Source organism: Lissotriton helveticus, chromosome 7 (genome assembly GCF_964261635.1).
Source record: "Lissotriton helveticus chromosome 7, aLisHel1.1, whole genome shotgun sequence".
NCBI classification, from domain to species: Eukaryota; Metazoa; Chordata; class Amphibia; order Caudata; family Salamandridae; genus Lissotriton; species Lissotriton helveticus.
In genome coordinates, this window is record NC_136068.1 from 10,112,658 (window position 1) to 10,131,192 (window position 18,535).

Here is an 18,535-nt window from a genome sequence, read left to right on the forward strand (position 1 = left end):
TGGGGAAACAAGCTTTGAAGAGACACACGAAAGGGAAAGAGAAAAAGACACGCGGCCGTGAGACGCGCTCTGTGGGTGGGGAGGGGATGGGGCTAGCAACACAGAGAAGCAGAGCGAGGTGCGTGCAGGAGGTGGAGAAGCATGCTGTAAGGCTTAATGAGCCAAGAAAGAAAGGCAGATGGTGGCTGCGCGTGTGCACACGCGCGTAACCGCAAGCTTGAGGCTAGCAAAAGCCTCTGGTAGCACTTTGAAAAGACACTAACTAAATGTCTTGCAGTGCTACACATGAGCTAGCACAAGCAAGACCTAAAAAAAGAGTTTCCAACAATTAGTGCTGATGAGATACAACTGGTATGTTACAAGCAGATTTATTCATTGTATCAGAGAGGGTCATACATAGTATCAGCTGTAGGATCTATTCAATGTATCAGGTAGGGTCATGCATAGTATCAGCCGTAGGAGATATACTCTTCATCAGAGAGGATCGGGTGTGGACACGTTGCGGTCAGTTCTGGGGCCTGTGAGGAAGAAACAAAAGAGAGCATGAAGACACTTCACAGCCTAGGTTTGGGGGTTTTCAGGTGCTTAGAACAACATTATATGGTGCATATATTATTTAGCAATTAATAAACCATATTGTGATAGGAAGGCCCTGATGTACCCTCTTAACACCATATGCCTGCCGGTATGGAATTTGTTAAATTCAGGACTTTAGGTCCTTGTAGGCTGAGTGGAAGCGAGGGGGGAGTATAGACAATATATACACCGTTCCATGTCTTCAGACTCTACTGTTACAAAGTGCGACTTGGAGTGCTTGCTTAATTAGACAGCTCAATCAATCAGAATCTTATATAGTTCAACTACTCACTTGTGAGGGTCTCAGGGAGCTGGGTGGGGGGTGTTAAGGCTCCGATTCAGTCAAAGAGCTAGGTAGTGAGTTTGTTCCTAAATTGTGGCAGCAATGGTGATTGCCTGAGGTGAAGACGTAGGGAGTTCTAGGTCTTCACAGTGAGGTAGAAGGGTCTTCCTCCAGCCGTGGTCTTGTGAATCCGTGGGATGGTGGCCTGGGCCAGTTGAGTGGAGCGGAGATGTCTTGTGGGACTGTAGAAGGAGAGACTGTGCTTAAAGTACACAGGTCCAGCATTTTCAAGGGCTTTGTATGTGTGCATGAGAAGCTTAAAGGTGATTCTCTTGTTGACAGGTAGCCAGTGAAGGTCTATCAGGTGGCTGGTGATGTAGTTGCGGTGCAAATGTTTAAGATGATTCTGGCAGAGGCGTTCTGGATGGTCTGCAGTTCTTTTTAGAGTTTCTGGGTGGGCCTGGCATAGAGTACATTGCCATTGTTGAGTCTGCTCCTGACGAGTGCTCGTTGTGGTTCCACTTGAAGATCTTACAAAGGAGGAGGAGCATGTGGAAGCAGGAAGACAAGACTGCATTGATTTGGTGGTTATTTGAGAGTGAGGAGTCCAGGATGATGCTGAGGATTTGTGCGTAGTCCGTGGGAGTGGTGGGTATTCTGAGTGCCGCTGGCCACCAAGTGTCATACCAGGTGGTGGGAGAGGAAGGAGCACAGCATGAGGACTACTGTCTTGTCTGAGTTAAGCTTGAGGCAACTGTTCTTCTTCCAGGTGGGTACTGCCTTCATTCCGTCATAGAAATTGCTCTTGGCGGCTGTGGGTTCGTCTGTGAGGAAGAGAATCAGCTGGGTGTCGTCGGCGTATGAGACAATGTTGAGCCTGTGGCTTCTGATGATGGCTGCAAGCGGGGCCATGCAGATGTGGGAGAGGGTGGGGCTCAGGTAGGATCCCTGAGGCACTCCACAGCTGATCTCTAATGGGTTCTGATTTGAACAGTGGAAGTCTGACTCTCTGTGTCTGGCCGGTGGGGAAGGAGCGGATTCATTCTAGAGCTTTGTTGCGGAGGCTGGTGTTGTGGAGTCTTGCGCAGTGGGTTTGGTAGGAGACGGTGTTGCAAGAAGCTGACAGGTGCAGAAGGGTGAGGGCCGCAGCCTTGCCGCAGCCGAGGAAGTTGTGGTGTGGTTGCTTTTGAAGCCTGAATGGGAGAGGTACAGGATGTTTTTTGTTTTGACGAACTGAGAGAGCTAGGCGTTGATGGCTTTCTTAGTGACTTTGGCTGCGAAGGGGAGCAGAGAGATGGCCCTGCCATTCCTGACGTCCGTCGGGTCTGGAGAAGGTTTCTTCAGCAGGGGGTTGATCTCTGCATGCCTCCCATCTCCAGGGAAAGTTGCGGACTTGTTGGAGCAGTTGATTATGTGGCAGAGTTCAGATGCAAATAAGGTGCTGGCTCTTTTGAAGATGTGGTGAGGGCAGGGATCCGAGGTGGATCTGGAATGGATGCTCTTCATCTTCCTGGAGGAGTCATCTTAGGTGAGGGTAGTCCAGTTGGTCACGGTCTGCTGGGGGCTGTAGCCATTGGGTACTGTGGTTGCAGGTGGGATGGGTGGTTCTTGGGTTGCAAGCTGTCATAGATCTCCTTGATCTTGCAGAGGAAGAAGGTGGTGAGGTTGTCACAGAGGTTTGGAGACATATCTCAATGCTGGGTTTAGTGAATTCTTTGACCACAATGAAGAGTTCTTTGTTGTTGTGTGTGTTAGTGCTGATGGGTTCCTCAAAGGCTGCTTTCTTTGTTGCTCTGATGAGGTGGTCATTTGTGGTGACTGCAGACATGAAGGTGGCGTGCTCTACTGTGGTTTTGCTCCTCCTCCATCTTTTCTTGAGCTGTCTGAAGGTACTCCTGGACTCTTAGTGGGCGAGTGAGAACCAGCTAGCTGTCTTGGAGGGCTGCTTGCCTGAGGGTTTCTTAAGGAGGGCCAGTGTGACGGCACAGTTGGAGATTTAACGGTGGAGGTTGTATGCTGAGGTGTTAGCGTTTGTGGATGTCTGTGGTGGGGAAGCTGGTGAGCTGGTCTTCTGTGACTTAGTTCCAGCTTCTGCGAGGATTGCGGTAGGTATGTGGTGTACAATAGGTTTGGTGATGGAGAAGTGGACTCAGTGCTGGTCAGTCCGGTGTGGCTCGGAGGTGTGGCTGATGAAGATGTTGTTGGTTGCGCAGAATATGGGATCAAGCGTATCACCTGCTGCATGATTTGTTGTTGTGACCAGTTGTGTAAGTCCAGTGGTGGCGTGGTCTCCTGTAGGGAAGAGGTGTTCCAGTCTTTGAGGTTGTCCAGGTGGAAATTGAGATCACCAAGGAGGATGTAGTCCGTTAAGGTGAGAGCATGGTGACCGATGAAGTCAGCTATGGCTTCACTGAAGGGAGGGGTGTAGTCCAGGAGGTCTGTAGACGAGGGTGTAGTGGAGGGTGGAATTAAGGTTGGTTTGTTTCTTTTCTGGAAGTGGAGTTGGTCCATGTGGCGTGAGTGGTAGTTGGAGCTGGTTGCGAGGCGGAGGGTGTCTTTGTGTACAATTGCAATACCTCCTCCTGGTCAGTTGACACAGTCCTTGTGGATGATTTTGTATCCTTCATCTTGTCTGACAGCTTGTTCTTTTTCAATTGCTCCTTCCCAGGAGTTTGAGAGGATACTGTAACCTGGACGTTCTCAAATATGTTACCTGATTATGCCCTGCATGTGCCATGAGAGCATTTCTAATTTGTGGGGTTTTATTTGGATCTCATGCTCAATAAAACTCCTGAAGGAGTCTATATTTCCCTCCATTATAGGTTAAGGTCCTTAGATGGGCATAATATTTAGAACACAACCTGTGACCACAAGGACCCCAACCAGGTGATGGGTTCATGTGCTTCTCTTCTATGATATCTGATGCTGTGGGTGAGGGTTAAAACCCCTCAATATTACTGAGTTCTTTGTCTTCCTCTTGGGAGGCAGCCTGAAGCTGCTGCATTCTCCTGCTTCCAGCAGCTCCTGATCGTGCATACAGTTACTCAGGTCTTGTCTACGAAGACCACGCTGCTGGTACCTCAGCATACCTCACTTTCTGGAAGTGATCTCAGTTTATTAAAACCACCCTATGCAAGTTTAACTTCCATCCTCAAAATCCACATTCCTGCTACAGATACTAGGGGCAGATCCTTTTTAAACGTTATTTTCATTGTCTGCTGCAAGTTACCCCTTTCTCTGCATATGGGATGACTTTGTGTGGTTTTGAAACACTTTACTGCTGGCTAGTTTTCAAGCAATGAGGTATGCACAACATGTCTTATGCCTGTGAAATTAGATGTAAAAGGGAAATACATATATTATATAGTATATATCCTCTATACATGCAAAGGATATTATTCTAGATATTGATTAAAAAAATGTTCCTCGTTGTAGTCAATGGTGTAACAAAGGGGGGTGGTGACCCTGTAAGGCACCATGAGGGGCCCCATGCCCAGCCCCCAGCTCCCCATGTTCAAGTTCCTAATCACTGCAACCAAAGCCGGCTGAGTCAAAAGTCATTTCTGTGACACTGTTATCTTCAAAGAGACCAACATGCAGAGTGGCCGCAGGGCGTACTAGTAACAGTTTCTTGTGTTATTAATATACAAAATGGGAGTTGTGGGGGTGGCCGTGAGTGTTAGGCAGATCATACTAGAAATAGTTTCTTGTGTTATTAATATACAAAATGGGAGTTGTGGGGGTGGCCGTGAATTTTGCTGAAATCATATACTTTAATCAATGGAGCCCTTAACACCTTTGCTTTGGTGTGAATTCCGCCACAGTGCTGGGACATTCCAATCTCAGGCATGGCTCGGACGGCCCCCGGACATCATGTGCACACGCCCTCCGTGACTCATGACGGCGGGGGGGCCGTCATGAGCACTGGAGAGGTTAATAGAAGAGTCTTTAGGGAGTTACTTTGTAAGGAATGTGCAGATGGACGCACAATCCATTCAACGAGATGTGAAGAGTAAACTCACTGACTAACTATTGTTATACATCATTGGACAACTTGAGGGGTCTCTTGCTGTTGTCATCTTCACTGTCCATACCGCTTAATTAAAACTAGATTTCTCCTTATTAACTTCCTTGTTCTATTTTGTGAGTGAGTGAGTGAGTGAGTGAGTGAGTGAGTGATGATATTTATAAAGCGCACTAATGCTGAGGCGTCTTGGCGCTATGCAGGGTAACTGACGGAAAGTGCTGGCAACTGTCCTATCGAGTGAAAAGCTACGTCTTAACTTCCTTCCTGAACCGCATGTGGTTGGAGATTTGTCTTAACTGTTGTGGTAGTGAGTTCCAAAGCCTTGAGGCCAGGTGGGAGAAGCTCTTCCCTCCCCAACGTCGTCTATTAAACTTGGAAACCATATCCAGCCCATGAGAGTCAGACCTCAAAAGTCGGGTTGGCATGTACCTCGTAACTAGGAGTTGAAGATCAGAGGCCCCTGCTCCCGCCAGAGCTTTATGGACTAGACATAGCGCTTTAAAGTCAATCCGCCTCGGAACTGGAAGCCAGTGTAACTGTTTGATGGCCTGTGAGGTGGAATGATATTTGGGCAAGCGGAGGAGCAATCTGGCAGCGGCATTCTGAATTGATTGCAACTTGGCCAATTGGGCACACCCTGCTCCTAGGTAGAGGGCATTGCCCTAGTCTATTCTAGACAGGATAGTGGCAATGATAACCGTTTTCCTAAGATTGTAGGGAATGAACGGCAAGATATTTCTCAGCCCTTTGAGCACAAAGAAGCAGGCAGACACCACCTGGTTCACCTGTGGTAACCATGCCAGATCTTTGTCAAAGATGAACCCTAGGTTCCTCGCTTACGCCACTGGAACCGTACAAGCTCCTGCTGCTGTGGGCCACCAGTTGTGGGTCCAGATGGCCACTTTCTGTCCAAACTCAAGGACTTCTGTCTTCTCTGTATTCAATTTCAAGAAGTTCAGGTTCATCCACTTCATGACTTCTGACATACAGCCGGCGAACTCGGCAGCCTTGGAGTCTACAGAGTGTGACACAGAGACAAACAGCTGAGTGTCGTCAGCGTATGACACCAGCTTAAAGCCCAGATTCTTTATTATCTTGGCCAGAGGGGCAACGTAAATATTAAACAGGGTAGGAGATAGCGCCGAACCCTGGGGAACTCCTCCAGGAAGTGTAAAATTATCAGAATGATGGCCATTCCAATATATGACTTGCTCCCTGTCAGACAGAAAGGAGGAGAGGAGAGCTAGCGCTAGGCCTTTGACCCCGATATCCTGCAGCCCCTGGATAAGTATCTCATGTTTTACGGTGTCAAAGGCCGCTGTGAGATCCAGCAGCACCAGTGTGACCCTGCCTCCCTCATCCATCCCCATCCGGATTTCCTCAGCTGCCATCAGCAAGGCAGTCTCCGTGGAGTGATTCACACGGAAGCCGTGTTGAGTGCTGTTGAGGAGGTGCCATGTCTCAAGATAGTTGGATAGCTCCCCATTCATGGCTTTCTCCGCTAGCTTGGCTGGCAGCAGCAGGCAGGAGATGGGGCGGTAGTTCTTCTCATCAGAGGGATCTAGCTTGGGTTTCTTTAACAGAGGCCGAATACAGGCCTTTTTCCAAGCTAGTGGAAAAACTCCCGAGCTCAGGACCTGGTTGAGAACCGGTAGTAGTAGGGCACTTATTTCTACAGGTGCCAAATTTTGTAATTCTTACAGAACAATAGTATACTTGGCGGGATGATCCCCACACAGAACTGGAGCAGAAACACTGTTTAATGGCATGACCTAGGTGCTACATGGTCTGTGTTCAAATCCCAGCTACCAGTTCACCAAATTGTGTGATCCTGGCAACATTAATGGACCTCACTGTACATTTATTTAGTTGTCTGTGAAAACTGTGAATGCCTAAAAGTTATTCAGGTTGAGGCACTTAGGGCATAAATACCAGTCACATCTTGCTAAAAGCAGATGAGCAAGACTCTTTTCATGAGAATTGGCAGCAGTGGGTACACCATTACAAAATATTTGGAGAAAATGGGAGAAGTTCATACATTTTAAAACTTAGGAGCATATTGCCAAGGGGGGCGATAGGCAATTGTCGCCAATTTAGTGGCTGTTTTCGGCCGCTAAGTGGCGATAATTCAATCGCCCTATTAGCAAGCTGTCGCTAACTGATGTTAGCGACAGCTTTTAGGCGATAGCGAGCGGTTTGGGGCCCGCTTTGCATGTCAGCGATGTTTATCGCTAATGACATGCAAGGTGGGCGTACCCAACCAGTTAGTGACTGAAAGCAGTCACTAACGTCGCTATCGCTATCGCCTATTAGCAAGGCAGGCGTAGCATTGGAAATATTTGCGCGAATATCTCCAAATACTAACACCTGCCCAGACCAGTTCTTAGCCATGTTATCCAATAGGAGGGGGATAACATGGCTAAGAGCATTTTGTGAATATCGCTGTATTCTCAGCGATATTCACGCATTTCGCCGCTATCGCTGGATATTTTAGCACAATGGAGAAAAATGTTGCTAATAGCATGTTTTCTCCGCTAACTTTTTCAGCGATAGGCAGCAATAAAAAAAATCGTCGCTAAGCCTATTTAGCGATAAATAACGCTACTTGTTGGTAATATGCCCCAGAGTTTTTCAACAAAATTAGTTAGTAATAGTTGGAAGCAGCACTGTCTGGGTGACTGAAGGGGTACCTCAGCCAGGCAGAATGCACCGCTCTCGTCAAGGGCAGGTGATCCCACACACTGTAAAATCCATGCTCACCCTTGGGTTCATTGGCACTGAGCAGTCAGGAATCCCACAGAAACAATGTGTAAAGCAAGAGCACTTCATGCAAATACAATAAATGTTGTGCACATCACAAAAGAGAGACTTCACACTTGACGTTGTCATGTAGTTCCTACTAATCTGTAGGATTTGAACATTTGTTGGACAGCATAAACTTTGGGCTAGGTTCATAGACTGATGGCGGGTACTCCCTCAGGATATGTTGGCCTAGAGCCCAGCTGGCTCACATTGCCACCACCAGCTCCCCTAACCTCACCAGGGAGAGAATGGTTTCTAGAAACCACTGAACATGACAACTCTGACCCCTAAGGGATCACGAAAACAGATCAGAATCTTTAGCTCAGTCACTCGTGCTTCCTTCTTCGTTGAGAAATATACAGAGAATACTCAGTGGGATGTTTTCAATATATTTGTTGAACTAACGTTATTCTAGTATAGAGTACATGTGCTGTGATAATCAGTAAACAGAAGCCGATTAAGGTGATTACAGGCACCAAAAGAGTCAAAAGCGGACACAGTTCTACCATGGTGCTAATACAGTGTATAAATGGCATATAATATAAGATAGTAATCAGTTATATTCCTACCAATAAAACCCTACTCTGTGTATGTCTAGAGTGTATGTAGGTGTAGATGTAGAGCCAAGAGTCACCCCAAAGTAAAGTCCACATTTGTAAAGCGCACAATCACCCGTAAGGGTCTCTAGGCGCTGGGGGGCCGTCGGGAAGATTAAGCGAGCTATTGCCCAGAGTCACATGGGGCTGGACTAACCTGCCGCCGGAGCCGGGGATCGAACCGTGGTCCCCAGATTCCAGCGTCAGTCGCCCTGGCCGCGGCGCCACACCTCTTCCCGCAAGGGATGACCCGACCCCGTTACAGCTGATTAGCCAGAAACCGGTCCTGGGATGCTTATTTCTGGTCCAGGGAAGACATGGCTTGGCAGTTCGGGCTGGACTGTTCCCATGAGCCACAGGGTCAGACTGATTTGCATATGGCCATGTCTGAACTGGGGTGACGGAGTGAGCTAAAGAATGATGATGGATTAAACCAAGATCAGTTGACTGGGGGTGAGTGCTTGCAATGTTCAACACTTCGTCCATCATACCCATTGGTTTTGCTCTGACCCCATTACTTGGCAGGAGAGAATGTAGGACCCCATCCTGGTCAAGAACTGAACTCCCCTCACGGAGATGTCAAACCGCTGTGTGGTGAAGTCTCAGCATGCAGGGACAGTCATTGTCAGCTGAAGTGCCTCCTCTGCCCACCCTCTGGGATGCTTATTAATTATAGTTAAAAAAATCCCTGTGATGTATGCATAGATTAGCAATGTTATGGATAGGAGATAACCCTGTTGTCTCGTGGATGAAGATAGGATGACATTCGTACATTGTGCGTAAAAGGCCTTGTACTCATTATAACTCATTATAATGTTTTCTGAAGCCAATTGTGTAAGCAAAGTAGTCTCAGAGAACTAATCCAACATTGTCGCACATATGAATATGTGCAAAAGGTTATAGCAAATAATGTTTCTGTGCAAAAGAGGGTAATGTAAGGTAATGTGCAGGGTAGCTACATGGCCCTAACACGGGCGTATAGCACAATCTCCTCATACTAAAGGTCGCCAGTAGGTTGTTATAGTTGATACCTTGTTTCTATTCTAAAAGCATTTTTTGTTTTCCCAATAACTTTGGCGCCGGTTGACGAATCTTCGTGACATTTTTAAAACTTATGGCCTGCTTCGGTCAGCTCCTATCTTAAAAGTTTCGAGGTGAATTCCCAAGCAGGGGCTGAGAAAAAAGGGGGGTCCCAAAACGTGTTTTCTCCATGTTATTTCCCATAGGAAACTTTAGACACGACTACAGCCCGAACTGCTGAACGGAATAACACCAAATTTGGCAAAAGGGTAGTGCTTTGTTCAGAAAGCACTCTTTTTTCTAAATGGTGTAAATCCTTCAATAGTTGCTCAGAGAATCAAAAAATAGAGGTAGGAAAATGCATTTCCCATAGGAAACTTTAGACACGACTACAGCTGGAACACCAAATTTGGCAAAAAGGTAGGGTTTGCTCCAGAAAGCATACTTTTTTAAATGGTGTAAATCCATTTAGTAGTTGCTGAGAAAAAAAATACAAGTTTCGATATTTAGGGGCACGGAGGATTCGCGCACCCTCCCAATCACGAGCTTGATTCTAATTGGCTGTCAAAACTCCAAACCAGGAAGTGTTGGCAGCCATCTTGTGCCTTGGTAACCGAGGCACAAGAAAACAGAAAAAGAAACACAAAAAAAAGAAAAGAATGCAGAGTAAAACACCCTGACCCCCTAGGCCTGCTCAGGGGGTCCCACAAGGACCCCCAGTGCCCAAAAAAGCATTTACAAAAAAAGTAAATATCATCCGAATTCGTGCTGGTTGTGCGAATCCGGCCAAAAATACAAAAAACTAAGCGCGGGCTCCTGCGCTTTGTTTAATTAAGCCCCTGGGTGGGCCAGGTCCCAGAGGCATGCAGAAATATAATTGCAGGGGCCCAGGATGACCCCCAAGCCCCGGGGACCGCCATCCCGGGGCTTTCATTATTTATTTGAGGGGAGCACACTTCCCCCTGCTGCCATGGGGACCGCCACCCCCATGGCTTCCTTTAAAAAAAAATATATACCTGCCCCCCCACAGCCCCGGGGACTGCCACCTCCCCGGGGCACTTTAATGCAAATATCGGGGTCCGTTACGGACTCCTGAGCCCCAGGGACCACCACCTCCCCAGGACTGTGCATAGGTTGGGAGGCGGGCCTGGAGCCCTTCATGCCCCTGGGGACCGCCACCCCCAGGGCCGGCTCCTACAGTTACCTGGGGTGCCCACCCCGGGATACTGCAGTTTACTGTGGCAGGGCGGGAGCCTCGCGGCTCCCGCCCTGCCGTAGTAGACTGTGGTTTGGATTTTGGAAGAGAGAGCAGGTTGCCTGAATCCAAACCAGATTGCTTTTCTACACGGGGAGCTGCCTGTTAGCAGCTCCCAATGTGGAAAAGCAATGCAGGATCCCGCTGGGAAAATTACCCCGTTATATTCATTTGAGATGTCATCAGTAATGTCATGAGTGATATCACTGACCATGTCATGAGTCATGTAATATGTGACGTCATCAGCAGTGCATTGCGGGCGCACGAGTTATAGTTAACTATAATGGGGGGATTTTAATGCTTTTGTATGAGTGAAATGAACAGCTAACTATAACATGTGTGAAACCATGGTTTTTCAGTGAATTTCTCAGGTTTTTTAAATGCTAATTTTTAACTATAATGTGTGTGAAACCTATGGTTTTTTCAGTGAATTTCAAAGGTTTTGTAAATGATAGTTTTTAAATGTATTAATTGTTATATTTTCTTTACACTGATTTACTGCATTATTTTAAATTATTTATTTTAAGATATTTTATTTTTTAAATTACATTACATATTTGTTTATATAATTTGAAACATAAATGTTTTTAAAAATAAATATAGAAATTGTAATATTTTTATTGTTTTATACATTTCTTTAATTTATATATATTTTATATAGCAGGCAATGATATCGTACGGAAGGAAATTCAAGTTACTGTAACTACGTTAGAATTACTTTTCGGGATCAATAGTGGACTGAAAGATGCAGCACTGACATCTCTCCTGATAACAGGTGAGTAAATCGGAATTCGTAGTTCGGCTGATTTTAGAGGAATTTGTTAAAGTTCCAAAACTCCACACTTAGAAGAATTTCCAAGTAAAAAATGTCAATGTTAGCCTATGAAAGGAAATTCAGGTTACTGTAACTGTAATTAGAATTACTTTTCAGGATCAGTAATGGGCTAAAAGATGCAGCACTCAGGTCTCTCCTGATAACAGGTAAGTAAATCGGAATTCGTAGTTTGGCTGATTTTTAAGGAATTTTTTAAAGTTCCAAAACTCCACACTTAGAAGAATTTCCAAGTAAAACATGTCAATGTTAGCCATTGAAAGGAAATTCAAGTTACTGTAACTACGATTAGAATGACTTTTCAGGATCAATAGCGGGCTGAAAGATGCAGCACTGAGATCTCTCCTGATAACAGGTGAGTAAATCGGAATTCGTAGTTTGGCTGATTTTTGAAGAATTTTTTTAAGTTCCAAAACTCCACGCTTAGAAAAATTTCCAAGTGAAACCAGTCAATGTTAGCCTATGGAAGGAAATTCAAGTTACTGCAAGTATGGTTAGAATTACTTTTTAGGGTCCGTCCTGGGCTCAAAGATGCAGCACTGACGTCTCTCGTGATAACAGGTGAGTAAATCGGAATTCGCGGTTCGGATGATTTTACAGGAATTTTTTAAACTTCCAAAACTCCCCACTTAGAAAAATGTCCATGTGAAACCGGTCAATGTTTGCCTATGGAAGGAAATTCAAGTTACTGTAAGTATGGTTACATTTACTTTTCAGGGTCGGTCCTGGGCTCAAAGATGCAGCACTGCCATCTCTCATGATAGTAGGTGAGTAAATCAGAATTCGTACTTCGGCTGATTTTAGAGGAATATTTTGCTCAATAGTGAAGGAAGGGGGCAGGGCCTGAGGACACATGTGTGCAAACACGCCCTGTGGCGCGTTTTAGGTTGGGGAATATATTCCTCTTCAATCCTGAGGTCACCTGTGAGCCAACTAGCCCATCATGTACCTCCTGTTTGCGCCAGGGAGCTGCGTTGCAGAGAGGTGTTCAGAGGGCACGCCCCCTCTTTACAACACTCTGCAACGCAGCTCCGTGGCACAAACTAGAGGTACCTGTTGGACTAGTTGGTCCTAGGGGACCTCTGGATTGAATAGGAATATATATTCCCCAACCTAAAACGCGCCGCAGGGCGTGTTTGCACACATATCACCTCAAGCCCCGCCCGCTACCTTCACCACTGTGCAAACATGCCCCGTAACGCGTTCTAAGTTGGGGGATTAAGTCCCCTTGCATACTGGGGGTCCCTGGGGGCCAACTAGCACACCAGGAACCTCCAGTATGCGTCAGGGGGATGCGTTGCAGAGAGGTGTAAAAAGAGGCGGGCCTCATGACACCTCTCTGCAACGCAGCCCCCTGGCGCGTTTGCACAGGGGGAACTAATTCCCCTTGCATACTGTAGTTCCCTGGGGGCCAGCTAGCCCACCAGGAACCTCCAGTATGCGCCAGGGGGCTGTGTTGCAGAGAGGTGTAATGAGGCCACGCCCCTTTTAACTCCTCTCTGCAACGCAGCCCCCTGGTGCGTCTGCAGAGGGGAAACTAATTTCCCTTGCATACTGTTGGGTCCCTGGGGGCCAACTAGCCTACCAGGAACCTCGAGTATGCACCAGGGAGCTGCGTTGCAGAGAGGTCTATAGAGGCCACGCCCCTTTTTACACCTCTCTGCAACGCAGCCCCCTGGCGCGTTTGCAGAGGGGGAACTAATTTCCCTTGCATACTGGGGGTCCCTGGGGGCCAACTAGCCCACCAGGAACCTCCAGTGTGAGCCAGGGGGCTGCGTTGCAGAGAGGTGTAAAGAGGCCACGCCCCTTTTTACACCTCTCTGCAACCCAGCCCCCTGGTGCTTTTTCAGAGGGGGAATGAATTCCCCTCGCATACTGGGGGTCCTTGGGGGCCAACTAGCCTACCAGCAACCTTCAGTATGCACTAGAGGGCTCCGTTGCAGAGAGGTGTAAAAAGGGGCATGGCCTCTTTACACGTCTCTGCAAGGGAGCCCCCTGGCCCATACTGGAGGCTCATGGTGGGCTAGTTTGCCCCCAGGGACCCCCAGTATGCGAGGGGATTTACTTCCCCCTCTGCAAACGCGCCAGGGGGCACGTTTGCAGAGAGGTGCACGGAGGGGGCGTGGCCTCCTCCCGATCCCATTTTTTGTTTTTTATTTTTTATTTTAAGAAGGTGGGCTGTGTAGCCCCCCTTCTTTTTCCCCAGGGCCCAAATATATATATTTTTAATTTTGACGGGAAGGGGGACGCGTGGCACTCCTCTCATGGCCAATTCCAGCCCCGGGGACCCCATCCCCCGGGCAATGTCCAACTTCATTTTTAATTTTTTTATACTTGAGGGGGGCTGCAGGGACCCCATCCCCCAGGGCCTTACTTTTTTTTTTGAGGGAGGGGGGTCGAGTGACCCCCCTTCCAGGCCACTTCTGGCCCCGGGGACCCCATCCCCTGGAGCCTGGCCCTCCTCGTTGCCCCCCACGGTCCCTGCCGGCTCCCCGCATCCTGCGGGAGCCGGCATTGCTTTTCTGTATGGGGAGCAGCTAACATGCTGCTCCCGTACAGAAAAGCAATCAGCTTTGATTTTTGAAAGAGAGAGTAGGTTGTTATAGTTAGCTGGACATTTCACTCATACAACACCATTGAAATCCCTCCGTTATAGTTAGTTGTACTAACTGTAACTCTCGCACCCGCAATCCACTAATGATGATGTCACATATTACATCATTCATGACATGGTCAGTGACATCACTGATGACATCTCAAATGACATCACTGATGACATCATCCAGTGAATGTGGTTTGGTTTGTGATTTAAATATGTATTATACATATAGCAATCTGCATTTAAGAATCAGTGGATATATGCCTATCTTGATGGAGGATTTAGTAGCAGTGTGATTGACTGTTTACTTGACTAATTTATAGTGTCTCACTAAATCAGTTGTTGTATAAATTGCTGCACCAGTTGGTTACTAGCTATGTGAAAGTCTATATTAGTTATTTATTAGTTAATTGACTATTTGTATGGGAGACCGAATTTGTGTGTGGTTCGATGGGGGATTTGTGACCTGCCCAAAGATGTGTGAATTGTTGATTCAGTAGGTATATGACGTTAAGACTACATGTTATAATAGTTGTTTGGGTGAGTGAATATCTTTATGGGCTTGGTGATGAGCAAATATATTTTTCAATGGTACATGTCCAACAAAGTAGAAACATAAAAGGCAGTCTATGTGACATTTGTTTTATATGAATAAGTATACATAAGACTCATGGATTGCATGAGTGACTGTATAGATAACTGTATACTTGTAATAGTGATTTCATAACACACTAAGTATAAGTTACTATCTATATGAATACATTAAGTGTTATTTGAATAAGTGTGTAGCTGAGTAAATGTAAATATGATAAATTGTTTGCAAAAGTGAGTAATATGACTACATAACTGAAAAGGATGTGTGCTGGTGTGTAATGTCAATTTAGGTGTATAAGTATATTTGATAGTGTTCTATTGATCATTGACAACATGTATGAGTGAATCTATAGGTAATTGATTAGATGTGTGTGTAGATCTAGGAATCACTCAGTGGGTTTTTAGATACTTTTATTGCTGTGTCAATGGATTCAAATATGGTACTTTGTATTTTATAGTGAGTGATGAAAGGTTATACTAGTGTATGATGAGGTGTATCTGATTGTCACGTGGATGATGTCATCAGTGATGTCATTTGAGTTGTCATCAGTGATATCATCAGTGATGTCACTTACCATGTAATGAATGATGTAATATGTGACATCTTCACCAGTGGATTGCGGGGACGAGAGTTACAGTTAGTACAACTAACTATAATGGAGGAATTTCAATGGTTGTGTATGAGTGAAATGTCCAGCAAACTATAACACCCTTGAAACCTATGTTTTTTGCAGTGAATTTCTAAGGTTTTTTAAATGATAATTCCTAACTATAACCTGCCTGAAACCTGTGGTTTTTTCAGTGAATTTCAAAGGTTTTTTAAGTGATAAATCCTAATTGTAATGTTCATTAAGCACATCTGTTTTTTTATCTTTTTTAATTATCATCCCATTCTTATCCTAGTAAAAAATGCAAATATTACCACTCTTCAATTTATTCCTTCCTCCAAGAAAATCGCTACAAACCAGAACCACAACTAACGTTAATAATATATAAACCGTAGAAAAAAACAAAAAAACACTACTTCCCCATACTTTCAACAACAAACCAAATCTGCAATGCTACTTGAAAAAACAGGCGATAGTTCCATTTACCACTACCAAATTAATATCAACATTTAACTAGTGTAATGACGTTGAGTATGTACTGTGTGAATTACATCCTACTCACACCCATATCTAAAGACAAATATGTAATAGAGGTACTAATTATGCACTTCCAACTCCCAACAAAATCACAACACATAGTGCCACCACCACTACAACCACCCCTCCTGACCCCACCCCCTCTACTACCTCAGAGGCAGCGTAAAACAGGACAACGGACCTTCCCAAAATAATATATCCCTTCAACAGCACACTACTTTTATGTTCAGAGATGTGGCAATCAACTATGTACAAGGGAAGGAACTTGCACAACAATAATATACACAATGCTAACACTCCCGGTTATATGCTATATAAAACTCACTATACAAACGAAAAACATTTCAGTGTGTAGATGTACTATTAATACGTATAGTGTACTGCACTGTGGATGCAACCATATTATCTCAGAGTCTGGGGAATATCTCGGTCATGTTGCTGTGTTGTCCCCACCCCTTGAAGCAGAAGCGGAGTGGGCTTGTCCAAGGTACGCAACTCCAGCGTAAGACTGTAAATAATTAGCCTAGGCCTTGGGCGTGAGTTCACTTATGCAAAGAGAAAAGACTCTGCCACAGCAAAGGTCCTCCCCCTGCCACCTGGCTGCCGCCATGACCACATGCCTCCTCAATACAGGCCCATTACGAACTCAGTGCCACAGCACCGCAGACTTATGTCTGTATCGACTACTGCCTTCAATCTACACTGCGGATAGCAGGGTTCACAACTTGAATTCAGCTTTGGATCTACACTACAGACAGCATTGAAGTTTGCCTTGATCTATGTAAGGCAGAGACAATTGTACTCTATGTCCTCAGACTTTGTTAAAATAAGTGACAAAAATTGTTCGTCAATATCTCTGCTGACTACTGCCTACGATCTCCACCATGCAGTAAGCAGAGTTTACAACTTGATACCAGTTTCGCATCAGTACTACAGACAACATTGAATTCAGTCTCGATTTATTTAAGGTAGAGACAGTTGTACTCTGTCCTCAGACTTTGGTAAAGTATGTGACAAAAAGCATTTCTCAATGTTTGTGTCGACTACTGCCTTTTATCTACACTGCAGACAGCATGGCTCACAACTTGAATTCAGCTGTGCATCTACACTATGGACTGTAGGGAATTCAGCCTCGATTTATTTAATACAGAGACAATTGTACTGTATGTGTTCAGATTTTGTTAAAACAAGTGACAAAAATCATTTGTCGATATCTGTGCTGACTACTGCCTTCGATCTCGAGTACGGACAGCAGGGTTCACAACTTGAATTCAGCTTTGGATCTACACTACGGACAGCATTGAATTTAGCCTTCATTTATTTAAGGCAGTGGCAATTGTACTCTATGTCCTCAGATTTTGTTAAGGGATGCAACACAAAACATTCATCAATGTCTTTGCTGACTACTGCCATCGATCTATATTGTGAGGGATCACGATTGAGGTGGAATGGCAATTGCACATGACGCATTCCAATAGGCAAGAGTCATTGTACCAATGCAACCCGCCCGAACCACGAATCATCCCAGGAAGCACACACAATGAGTTCTTCAGGTACCACTAACTCACTGCACCACAAGTCATCTCCACGTGGCCTTGTTCTGGCAGAATTCACTAGGCAAAAAACATTGCTCACAGGGCAGCCCCCCTGGACCACGCATCATCGCAGGTTACGTACACACTCAGTGCCAAAGGTACTACTAACTCAGTGTACCATAATTCATCGCCACATGACCATATTGAGTCAGATGTCTTATTTGGAAGAAAACATATCATAGTTTTCAAAGATCCATTGCTACTTACTCCTGTAAAAGGACAACCAGTATTTATAAGAAAACTCGATTTTAAAGGCTTTGCTACCAGTGAGTCCTGCTCGGACCACGCATCATCGCAGGCTCCACAGAACCTTGTTGCTTCAGGTGCCACTAACTCAGTGCAACACTTATCATCGCTGGCTGCACACACGCTAAATTACCAATACTGTGCAGCTCTACTCAACGCCACATGGGCGTGGGCTCTTGCTAACAGCTGCCTCCTGCCTAGACTGCGGTCATCAGAGCTCACAATTAATTAGACTGTTTATTCGTTATTTGCAGAGTACAATACGAAACTAAGTATAACATCTATCAAACCCTATACAATATCCCTTTAGTATGCTTCCTTCAAGAACTTATTTTATATCAGTTATAGATTTAGTTGAATAATAAAAATTCACGCTGCAAGTGCAAAGGCACACTCAATGACAGTCTACACTGAGGACAGCATAGGTCACAATTTGAACTATAATGTCCCTGAAACATACATATTTCGAAAATGTATTCCATACATGTTTCATCTTTTATTTCAATCGTGATTACAGATGATACATTCCAGCCTAAGATCTACACTGCGTACAGCAGGGTTTACAACTTGAATTCAGCTTTGCATCTACACTACAGACAGTAGGGAATTCAGCCTTGATTTACTTAATGCAGAGACAATTATACTGTATGTATTCCGATTTTGTTAAAATAAGTGAAAAAAAGCTTTCTTCTATAACTGTGCTGACTACTGCCTTCGATGTACACTGCGGACAGTAGGGTTCACAACTTGAATTCAGCTTTAGTTCTACACTACAGACAGCATTGAATTCAGCCTCGATTTATTTGAGGCAGAGACAAAAAATACTCCTGTTGCACTGCTAGTATGCGCAGGCACCTTCAATCCCTGCATTCAGTGAACTATGCTCACAAAGATTGTAGATGGCTGCGTCAAAATGTACCTCCACCACCGGCAATACCAAGTACCTCTGGGGCATCACCTTCATC

The 18,535-nt window shown here is 45.3% G+C and overlaps 1 protein-coding gene across 1 annotated transcript in view; it reads right to left on the reverse strand.

Moving 5' to 3' along the window:
* Window positions 1-352: 352 nt before the first annotated feature.
* The window catches only part of LOC144766568 (uncharacterized), a 247,145-nt gene continuing 228,962 nt past the window's right edge, over window positions 353-18,535 (reverse strand). Inside the window, exon 6 of the mRNA XM_078650373.1 lies at window positions 353-518. Within this exon, the coding sequence (XP_078506499.1) occupies window positions 475-518 (44 nt within the window). The 3' untranslated portion in view covers window positions 353-474. The remainder of the gene's footprint in view (window positions 519-18,535) is intronic.